Raw genomic sequence first — 10,534 nt, 5'->3', positions numbered from 1 at the left:
GCGGGTACACGCCCACCGAGCACAAGATGTTCGGCGTTTTGCCTGTCTCGGCGATGGACTCGGATGACGAGGAAGAGTTCGCCGTGCTGCTGGAGGAGGAAGCCGCGGCCAATGTCCAGGAAGAAGAGCATCTCATGGTGGTCGCCGCCCTCGCCCAGCTGCTGGCGAGCAATGAAAAGCCGCGGCGAGGTGGCTCGGCGCCGGGGCGGGTGAAAGCAAAGAACCGGCATCGTCTCGAAGGCTACTGCATGCTCTACTCCGACTACTTCGCCGATGCTCCACTTCATGGTAAGAAAACATTTCGGCGCCGTTATCGGATGAGCCGAAAGCTCTTCCTCAGGATTGTGAATTCCATCCGGGAGTTCGACAGCTACTTCAAGTGCAAGATGGATTACACTGGCGCTCTTGGATTCACCTCCATCCAGAAGTGCACGACAGCGATGAGGATGCTTGCATATGGAGCTCCCAGTGATTCACTCGACGACTATGGGCGCATGGCCGAGTCCACGAGCATAGAGTGTTTCTACAAGTTCTGTCGGGCAGTGGTGGCAGTGTTTGGGCCACAATACTTGAGAACACCCAATGCGGAAGACACTGCTCGGATCCTAGCCCAGAATGCAGCAAGAGGATTTCCTGGGATGCTTGGAAGCATCGAATGCATGCATTGGAAATGGAAGGATTGCCCATTTGGTTGGCGGGGGATATACAAAGGCGCCAAAGACGGTTGCAGTGTGGTGCTTGATGCGGTAGCCACACAGGACCTCTGGATTTGGCACTCCTTCTTTGGTATGCCAGGAACTCACAATGACATCAATGTGCTGCAGTGCTCTCCTGTTTTTGCCAAGCTCGTTGAGGGCCATTCTCCTCCGGTGAACTTCGAGATCAATGGGCACCAATACAACAAAGGGTACTACCTAGCAGATGGCATCTATCCGAGATGGTCAACATTTGTGAAGACGATCTCAAACCCTGCGGCAGGAGGCAAGAACGCCTGGTTTGCGAAAGTTCAGGAGGCTTACAGGAAGGATGTCGAGCGGGCATTTGGTGTGCTCCAATCTCGGTTCGCTGTTGTTCGGTACCCCGCTCAGACCTGGTCCAAAGATCAAATGTGGGAGATTATGACTTGCTGTGTCATCTTGCACAACACGATCATCGAGAGCGAGTAAGAAGACCCAGTGTTTGACACTGAACCATACTACAAGCAGGGTCCTCTAGCCGAAGTTGATCACCATCTACCGGCAACTTGGACTACCTATCTCAATATGCGTCAGGAGAGCCGAGACCCACAGGTGCATCATCAACTGCAGAAAGATCTGATTGAGCACTTATGGAGGCTCAAGGGGGATGCCGTGTGATGAAATACGAGTTTTTATTTGTTGAACTATATAATTTGTATTGAACTATTTGTTGTTGTACTATTTTGTTGAAATATTTGATTTTTCTGTGATGAAATATGTAATAAGAAATAATTGTGTTGATAATTGAACGCCGAGACACGGCGAAACCACGCCGAATATGGGCTTATTCTCGCCCATATGGGCCCTTTATTCGTTGAAATTGGACTGCAAAGTGGGCCAATTTCGGCGCCTGGGGGTGACGACTGGACGCAAAACCACCCCCAGCGTCGATTGTATCGCCGGCTCGCCCTAGGGGGCGATTTTTATGCGTCCTGGTGGGGCCAACGGCTGGAGATGCCCTTAGATGCATAAATCTGGAGCAGTGACCGAAACACACAACACACCGCAAGCCACGTTTCCTGTAGCTAGGGCACTGCAATTCATACTGCCATTTGTGAGAATGTGAAGCAAATGAGAGGAAAACCGGTCAATCGGCGGGGTCACCTTATCACATCCTCATGAAGTAAAGATTGCAGCAGTCACAACAGCTTGGACCATGGACCGGTCAACTGGCGGGGCCACCTTATCACATCCTCGTGAAGCAAAGCGAAAGCTGCAGCAGGCACAACAGGTTGGAACATGGGCGCCAGAGCCGCTCCATCCGTCCTCGATCGGTCACACTTTCTGCCGTTCAATCACGCTGCTTGCATGCATAGCAGCCGCAGTTGGGCAATGCGATCGGTGCTGCCACTGCCACCACACCATGCATGTATACTTCTTAGCCTCCCTGTTCAAGAGATGGATTAGTGTGCACCGCAGTAACACCGGCTGCAATGGCTGCGTTCAACCACCTGCTCTTCTTCCTCGTCGTCGCCCTTGCCGCCAGCAGCATCACCAGCGCAGCCGCGGCTGCGGGCTATGACGACGACGTGCAGCTGCGGAAGGTGGCCATGTCGCAGGCCGTCAAGGTCCTGTCCCGCTACAGCCCGGGGACCACCGACCAGGAGACGCTGAAGCGGGCGTTGGCGGTGGTGAACCGGGAGGCGCAGCGGTACTGGAAGCCCATCTTCAACAACGTCAACAGGGTGATGGACAGCGGCGCCGACCACCGCAGCAAGGAGGCGGCGTTCGCCGTGGCCAAGGAGCTGCTCAACCGCGAGCTCGGCCAAGGCCCCAACGCCGTCAAGATCGACTTCGAATATGCGTGACATGCATTGCATAGCCAGTTCGCCATCTCTGCCTTTTTTTTTCGTTGGGCTTTAGCGTGCCCTACTGCCCTGTCTCTGTCTGTGGTGTGGTGTTGTTAGTCCTTGTGCTCCCTGCGGCCTGTCGCAGTTGTCCGAGCCTTCCACTTCCGTGTCGACGCCTGTTGTGATTGTGCTCTCCTGTAACATGTGTTTCCTTAATCAGGAGGTGGCGCCTTGCTCTCCTTGGTCGTTGTGTTAGCCAGGCTTTCCTGAATTGCTGGTGTAGATGGGCTCATGACATAATCTTCACAAACATATTACATAGTGTTTTTATCTGGTGTCATTCTTTTCCCATTTTTCTTCTTTGTTATTTCTTGTTTATTTTTCCTATTTTATTTTCTGAAATTCATGAACATTAATTTGTGCATGTTTTTTAAAATCACGAATATTTTTCCAACTACTGAACTTTTTAAAAATACTGATTTTCTTTCATGAACTTGTCTTCAAAAAATTGTCAACAATTTATCAAAATCAGATTTTTTTAAAAGTTTATGATCATTTTTTATTTCACTATTTTTTTTCAAAATTAACAAAAATACCGTGTGGCTTGTTTTTTCATGAGCAAAGTAGCAGGAGCAAATGGCGAGCGAAAAAATAGCAGCCTAAGCACCTAGAGCCTCCCGATCCATTGACCATGGTACCGTGGCACACCATTCAAAGGATTAATGCTTGTGCTTCCGGGCCTTTAAGGATGTGTACAATGGTGACATCTTAAGAGTGCCACATATAGGATAAATGTTGAGGGGGTGACAAGAGAATGTAGAGAAAGGCTTATCTCTCACCACATATTTTGGCATGCTAGTTACTAATGATAAGGCTGAAAAATAACTTATTTTACTCCATATTTTTATTGTCATTTCTAGATTGCCTGTCAGGCTTAGGATAAGACTATCTTATGAGCCAGTGTACGTCCTAAATGAGATGGAGCACACAGGACCCAACCATCTATGCAGCTTCAACTTATCATATATTCATGGAGGAACACGGGGAGCGCTAGCAGTGTAACAAAAGAAACCACCACGCTGACTAATGAAACCGGAAGGAAAGTAAGGCAAAGGTGGAGCTCTGACGACTGCGACAGGTCGCAGTGCACAGACGGGAGCTCCGACAACTCACAACCGCACTGGCGACTGGCACGTTCAGGGAGAAAGAGAAAGGCAGAGGTGGCGAACTGGCGACTGCATGCATGCATATGCATTTTACAGATCACCGATTCCGAGGTCCCTTCTGAGGCTGTCCGGGCACGGGCCGAGCTCGCGGTCGAGCAGCACCTTGAGCTCAGCGGACGCCTTTGCCCTACTGCGGTCGTCGGCGCCGCTGTCCATCACCTTGTCGAGGGCCTTGAAGATGGGCTTCCACTGCTGGGGGCGGGCCTTGACCTCACGGTTCAGCACCGCGAGCGCCTGCTTCACCTGCCTCACTGCCTCGGCGTCGGTGGTGGCCAGGTCGAAGCGGGCGACCACCCCGAGGGCCTGCATCATGGCCTCCTGCCGCAGCTGCACGTCATCGTAGTCCGCGGCGGCCACTGGGCTGATGCTGTTGCTGACGGCGAGCGCAAGCACAAGGAACAAGAGGAGGCGGTAGGCAGCCATGGCAGCTAAGTACAGTGTGCACCTATTCATCTCCTGAACAAGGATGTTAAGTATATATCATGTGATCGCAGTTACAACACCGATCGCATTGCACAACTGAAAGCTGCGTGAGTGGCAGAAGAAATCATGTGACTTATCTGATCGATTGACGTTGTGAGATCTGCCACAAAGCTATGTCACGTTTAAACCCTTATGAACTTTATACGCCTTTAATAATTCCTGGTATATATACCTTGGGAAGATATTTGTATGGATTTTGTTTTTGGATTACCATGCACTAAGAGGGGGAGTGATTCAATTTTTGTGGTGGTTGATAGGTTTACCAAGACGGCTCATTTTATCCCGTGTCATAAGAGCGATGATGCTTCACACATTGCCGATTTGTTTTCCAGAGAAGTCTTGCGACCACATGGAGTATCACACACTATTGTTTCAGACCGTGACACGAAGTTTCTGAGCTATTTTTGGAAAACGATGTGGACAAAGTAAGGAGCAAAGCTTCTCTTTTCCACTACATGCCACCCACAAACAAATGGAAAAACTGAAGTTGTCAACCGCATACTATCTATGATGCTAAGAGCAGTTTTAAAGAAAACAAATTAAAAATGTGGGAAGAGTGTCTCCCTCACGTGGATTTTGCATACAACAGGGTGGTACATTCGACTACTAAATTCTGTCCCTTTGAAGCTGTTTATGGTTTCAAACCTGCTACTCCCATAGATTTTTTTCCTTTAACATTGCAGGAGCGAACTAATCTTGATATAAGTAAGCGTGCTGACTTCTAAAAAAAATTCACGAGAAGACCAAGGAAAATATTGAGAAGATGACTGAACAATATGCAAGACAAGCAAACAAGGGAAGAAAGAAGGTGTTTTTTGAAGAAGGTGATCTTGTGTGGGTACACCTGCGGAAGGATCGTTTCCCGGACCAATGCAAATGCAAGTTGCAGTGTAACACCCCGGATATAATTTACCTTATTCGTATTCCAACTCTTGCCGTTTCCGGCACTAAGTTATTTTATTTCATCGTTGTCGGGTTTCTGTCTCCGTGTGTTTTGTCTTTGTCATGCATCTCATATCATGCCATCATATGCATTACATTTGCATACGTGTTCGTCTCATGCATTCGAGCATCTTCCCCGTTGTCCGTTTTGCCTTCCGGCGCTCCTATGTCCTCCGGTGTCCCTTTCTACCTCTTTTCGTGTGCGGGTGTTAAAAGTTTTCGGATTCGACCGAGACTTGTCATGCGGCCTTCATTTACTACCGGTAGACCGCCTGTCAAGTTTCGTGCCATTTGGACTTAGTTTGATACTCCAACGGTTAACCGAGGGACCGAAAAGGCCTCGTGTGTGTTGCAGCCCAACATCCCTCCAAAGTGGCCCAAAACCCACCTAAACCTCCTCCATCATCTAGAGCGTTCGATCACGATCGCGTGGCCGAAAACCACACCTCATTTGAAGCTTCCTAGCTCCCTCTACCTCTATAAATAGACCTCTCCTCGAAAATTCCGGGTCAAAACACCCCTAAACCCTAGATCCGCTCCTATGCAGTCGCCGGACATGTCCGGAGCCTAGCCGGACACGTCGCGCTGCCGCCGCTGACCAATCCCGAGCCGCCACTTGTCCCTGTCCTGCTCCGCTGCCGTCGAGGCCCGCCGAGCCCAGGGCGCCTCGTAGCCCATCGCGCCTCCTCCCCGCCGCCTGGGCGCCCCGCCGCCCGCGGGATCATCGCGCCGACTCCCCGCCTGCCCTTGCCGGATCGCCGCCGCCGCAAGGTCCGGCCACCGGAGCAAAGCTCCGCCGCGGCAAGCACCCCGACGTCCGCGCCTCGCCGTTCTTCCTCGAGCGAGCGCCGCGCGCTCGCCGTACGCCGCCTCACCGGCGACCCGCTGCCCCGGCCTCCTCTTCTTCCTCCAGCGAACCTCCCATATCCGGCGACGACGAACTCCGGCCGGCGAACCTTGGGATCCGCGCCCGGCTGGATCTGGATCTGAGATTCGAGACGGTTGACTTTCCCCCGAAACCCTAATCCCAGTTATATTTTGCATACTTTGACATGCCATAACTCTGCATCCGTGGCTCCGATTCGTGCGTGTAGCATATCAAAATGTTTGTCTCGAAGAGTACATCATTTCATCTCATTGGATCATTTTCATTTGAGCTCATCTTGATTCCCGAAATGCTGTTGGAAGAGGGCTATGTGATGATAGTTTCAGATCTGTTTCAGCAAATGCACTTTTATCATTTTTGCCATGATTAATGTGTGCATGCTATGATCCTGAGCTCTACATATGTTTTGAAGAATGTCATGCCATCTTTACAGGGGTGTATGCCATGTATTTTTGTGATCTTTGTGGTGACTAGCACAAGCATGCAAAGTAGCTTGCTCCATGATGCCGATTTCAGGGACTTAGAATTTCACTAAGTCCTTGCCCTGTCATTATTTTTATGCCATATGTTCATGTTGTTTCCTAGTGATCCGTGCCTCTTTTGGGGATGATCAGTAAGGATGTTGTGTAGATATTGTTGTGCGCTATCCATCCATGTCTTTGTTTGCAATTATGGAGCACCCTAGCTTGAGTTAATCGAGCTCTACTTTTGCTATAAAATGTTCCTGGCAGATTGTTAACATGTTTAGCAATTTTGCCAAGCTTGTTGTTGTTGATCCGTGCATGCTATCACTACTAGGAAAAGGGCTACTAATGGCGCACCAGTTTTGCCTACTAATGGCGCATCACTGGTGCGCCATTAGTATCACACCACTAGTATTTTTTACTAATGGCGCACCATTGGTGCGCCATTAGTATCTGGTATACTAATGGCGCACCACTGATGCGTCATTAGTATAGGCCATGGTGCGCCATTAGTATAGGCCACTGGTGCGCCATTAGTATTTTTGAATTTTGAAGGCGGGAAAATAGTAGTGGCGCACCGTCTAACCCTCACTGTGCGCCATTGCTATTTTTGAATTTTGAATTTGGATCTGGATCGTGATTTTTTGCCCATTTTTTGCTCGTTTTTTGCTCGTTTTTTGGCACGATATTATTTCAAATTTTGTTCCTGTTTTTGGATCTTGTACGTTCTTTTGCCGTGTTCTTTTGCCGGAGAGGAGTTCGCCGAAGAGGAGGAGGAGGTCACCGGAGAGGCGCTCGCGTACATCGCCGGAGAGGAGGAGGAGGAGTTCGCTGGAGAGGAGGAGGAGGAGGTCGCCGGAGAGGAGTTCACCGGAGCATCGGAGAGGAGGAAGGAGAAACCATGAGGGGATGGGAGGAGAGGAGGGAGGAGGAGCTCACCGGAGAGGAGGGAGTTGGAGCTCATCGGAGAGGAGGGAGGAGGAGCTCACCAAAGAGGAGGGAGGAGAAACCGTGAGGGGAGGGGAGAGGAGGAGAGGAGGGAGGAGGAGGTCGCCGGAGAGGAGGAGGAGGAGGTCGCCGGAGCGGAGGAGGGTAGTATGGTGGAGGAGAGAAGGGAAGATGGTGAAGGAGATGGAGTGGAGGAGAGGTGTAGTGGAGGAGAAGAATGAAGAGGTAAGGAGGAGAGGACCATGCCCAGCCATATATACGACATAGTAATGGTGCACCGCGGGCAGGTGCGCCATTACTAACTTTTTTTTATTTTTTTGATTTATTTTGAATTTTGAAGGCGGGAAGATACTAATGGGGCACCATGGGTAGGTGTGCCATTAGTAACTTTTATTATTTTTTTGGCTTATTTTGAATTTTGAAGGCGGGAAGATAGTAATGGCGCACCATGGGTAGGTGCGCCATTAGTAAGTTTGAATTTTTTTGCCTCTCCAGATCTTGAAAGCCCCGTATCTTTTTTTCTGTTAGGTTTTTGAGGATTTTGAAAATGTTTAACGGGGTTAAATTCGGATGTAACTTTTCGAGTAGATGATTTTTCATATAAAAAACTTTTTCATCCGAGTTCGTACGCAAAAGTTATGCCCATTTTACAAATTCTCGAGAGATTTCGCAAATAAAGTTGAAATTCATATTTGTAAATTTTCACAACAACTAGACCACATATCACATGAGAAACTTATTTTGTTTTATTTTTTTGACATTTCCATCATTTATTTTTATTTTTTTTAAACTGAAAAGGCGGTCCAGGGGGGTGTGTGCATTCGGTGGAAGTGCTGGCCAAGTTACTAATGGCGCACCGTGGGAGTGGTGCGCCATTACTAGTTACTAACTCCCACGATGCGCCATTAGTAGTTTTGAAAAAATAATTTTTTTACTAATGGCGCACCGTGGATGTGGTGCGCCATTAGTATTTGGACACTAATGGCGCACCAACACATGGTGCGCTATTAGTATATAGTAATGGCGCACCACATGTCTGGTGCGCCATTAGTGTCAATTCCATCTATAGCCCTTTTCCTAGTAGTGTATGATGTTGTTATTGCCATGTCTAGCTTCCATGCCATGTCTTCTTGCTGGGTGTATGCTTAGTTTGTCATGCAATGCCTCATAGTGAGTGCATCGAGCTCGTAAACATGCCTACTCGTTATCTGTTTTGGCATGCTCCAGTTTTTCACTAAGTCTGAATCTGTTTATGTTTTTGCTATGTTCCCATCCTTGCAATTGTATTTTCTGATCCTTTTTGGCTTATGGTTACTAAGACACGTTTATTATATGCTTTGAGTAGCTTCATGCCATGCCTTGCTTTGCCATGATATGTTCCCGTAGCATGTAGTTATCATGCTCTAAACATTGCTTCCTGATGATAAATTCCTGACATGCTATTAATTTTACTAAGTCTGTAACCTGTTATCTTTTGCACTTTTGCCATGCTTGTTTGAACCTGTTAATGAGTGTTGTAGCCGTAGCTCATTGTTCATCTTTTGTCAAGCATCATGAGTGGATCCCTGCCATGTATTGTGTTGTCATGTTTGAGTGCAGTAGCTTATTTATTATGATGCATTTAGAAGGCTACTTGCTGTTTATCGCAGACCGGTGTCATATTTGTTTTGCTTGTCATTTCCATACCGTGCATCCGATTCCGGTGATCTTTATATCGATTTCAACTGAAATCAACTCCCCTTTCCAGTGGCACTCTTGGTTTTCCAAGTTGAGGCCAGGTCCAATCATTCTTTTCCAAATCTTGCATATGCATCACATATCACATCCCGCATATCGTACCATGTTTGCATCATGTTGCTTGAGCATTGCACGTGGTTGATTGTGTTCCTTTTTGTTTGTTGTTCTTGCTTGGGTAGAGCCGGGAGACGAGTACGTGAACGAGGAGCCCGTTGAGTACGCTTACGAGGATCAAGTCGACTCTGAGAACTTTGCAGGTAAGATGACCATACCCTCGAAATCACTTATATCTTTGCTTGCTAGATGCTCGCTCTTTTGCTATGCCTATGCTGCGATACCTACCACTTGCTTATCATGCCTCCCCAATTGCCATGTCAAACCTCTAACCCATCTTGTCCTAGCAAACCGTTGTTTGGCTATGTTACCGCTTTGCTCAGCCCCTTTTATAGCGTTGCTAGTTGCAGGTGAAGATTGGAGATCGTTCCTTGTTGGAACTTGTTTATTGTTGGGATATCACCATATTATCGTGTTTATCTTAATGCACCTATATACTTGGTAAAGGGTGGAAGGCTCGGCCTTATGCCTAGTGTTTTGTTTCACTCTTGCCGCCCTAGTTTCCGTCATATCGGTGTTATGTTTCCAGATTTTGCGTTCCTTACACGGTTGGGTTATAATGGGAACCCCTTGACAGTTCGCCTTGAATAAAACTCTTCCAGCATGGCCCAACATTGGTTTTACCATTCGCCACCTAGCCTTTTTCCTTGGGTTTCGCGGACTCAAGGGTCATCTTTATTTTAAACCCCCGGGCCAGTGCTTCTTTAAGTGTTGGTCCAACCCAGAGCACCGTGCGGGGCTGTCCCTTGGCAACTTGCACTACAAGAAATATGTCAACTTATGACCTTTTGTCAGTGACCCTCGAAGAATTGGTCATAAATTTATGACCATTTTAGACCAATTGGTCAAAAGCTGTCTGGGGGCTCTAAACCCTAAACCATAACGACCATTTTGGTCAGAAAGGTCATAATTTCATTAGAGGAAATGGTCATAAAGCAAACAACGCTAGTCCGCTGCCTTATTTCGAGTTGTTAACGACCAATATAGATGGTCATAGCCTTGTAAATTGTGGTGGGTTGCTATGACTAGGCGCCACCTCATCAGTTTTGCCTATGTGTCATGTCCATGTGGCAGTTTTTGCCCTAGGTTGTGAAGCAACCTATATTTCTGTCATTCCCAAAATTCCCAAAAAAATCTCATAAATTCTTTGGGTCATATCTTCGTCAAATATGTAAAAACCTTCCTTGCCTAGTTCAAAAATAATTCA

General features: G+C 47.9%; 2 protein-coding genes across 2 annotated transcripts; one reads left to right on the top strand and one right to left on the bottom strand.

Annotated features, from left to right (window-relative positions):
• The first annotated feature begins 2,107 nt into the window (after positions 1–2,107).
• LOC123059606 (uncharacterized) lies at positions 2,108–2,839 on the top strand. Its single transcript, XM_044482136.1, has one exon. It carries the CDS (start codon positions 2,171–2,173, stop codon positions 2,543–2,545), a length of 375 nt encoding a protein of 124 aa, XP_044338071.1. The 5' UTR covers positions 2,108–2,170; the 3' UTR covers positions 2,546–2,839.
• Positions 2,840–3,409: 570 nt separating this feature from the next.
• On the bottom strand, positions 3,410–4,187 carry LOC123059605 (uncharacterized). Its single transcript, XM_044482135.1, has one exon. It carries the CDS (start codon positions 4,174–4,176, stop codon positions 3,784–3,786), a length of 393 nt encoding a protein of 130 aa, XP_044338070.1. The 5' UTR covers positions 4,177–4,187; the 3' UTR covers positions 3,410–3,783.
• Between the last annotated feature and the right edge of the window lie 6,347 nt (positions 4,188–10,534).

The sequence above is a fragment of the Triticum aestivum genome, chromosome 3A (assembly GCF_018294505.1).
Source record: "Triticum aestivum cultivar Chinese Spring chromosome 3A, IWGSC CS RefSeq v2.1, whole genome shotgun sequence".
Lineage (NCBI taxonomy): Eukaryota > Viridiplantae > Streptophyta > Magnoliopsida > Poales > Poaceae > Triticum > Triticum aestivum.
Note: the sequence above shows the minus strand (reverse complement) of the source record. Positions and strands in the feature narration are given on the sequence as shown.

Bases quoted from the DNA above. Each gene is read 5' to 3' on its own strand.
- LOC123059606 (XM_044482136.1), top strand. From the start codon at position 2,171: ATGGCTGCGTTCAACCACCTGCTCTTCTTCCTCGTCGTCGCCCTTGCC.
- LOC123059605 (XM_044482135.1), bottom strand. From the start codon at position 4,176: ATGGCTGCCTACCGCCTCCTCTTGTTCCTTGTGCTTGCGCTCGCCGTC.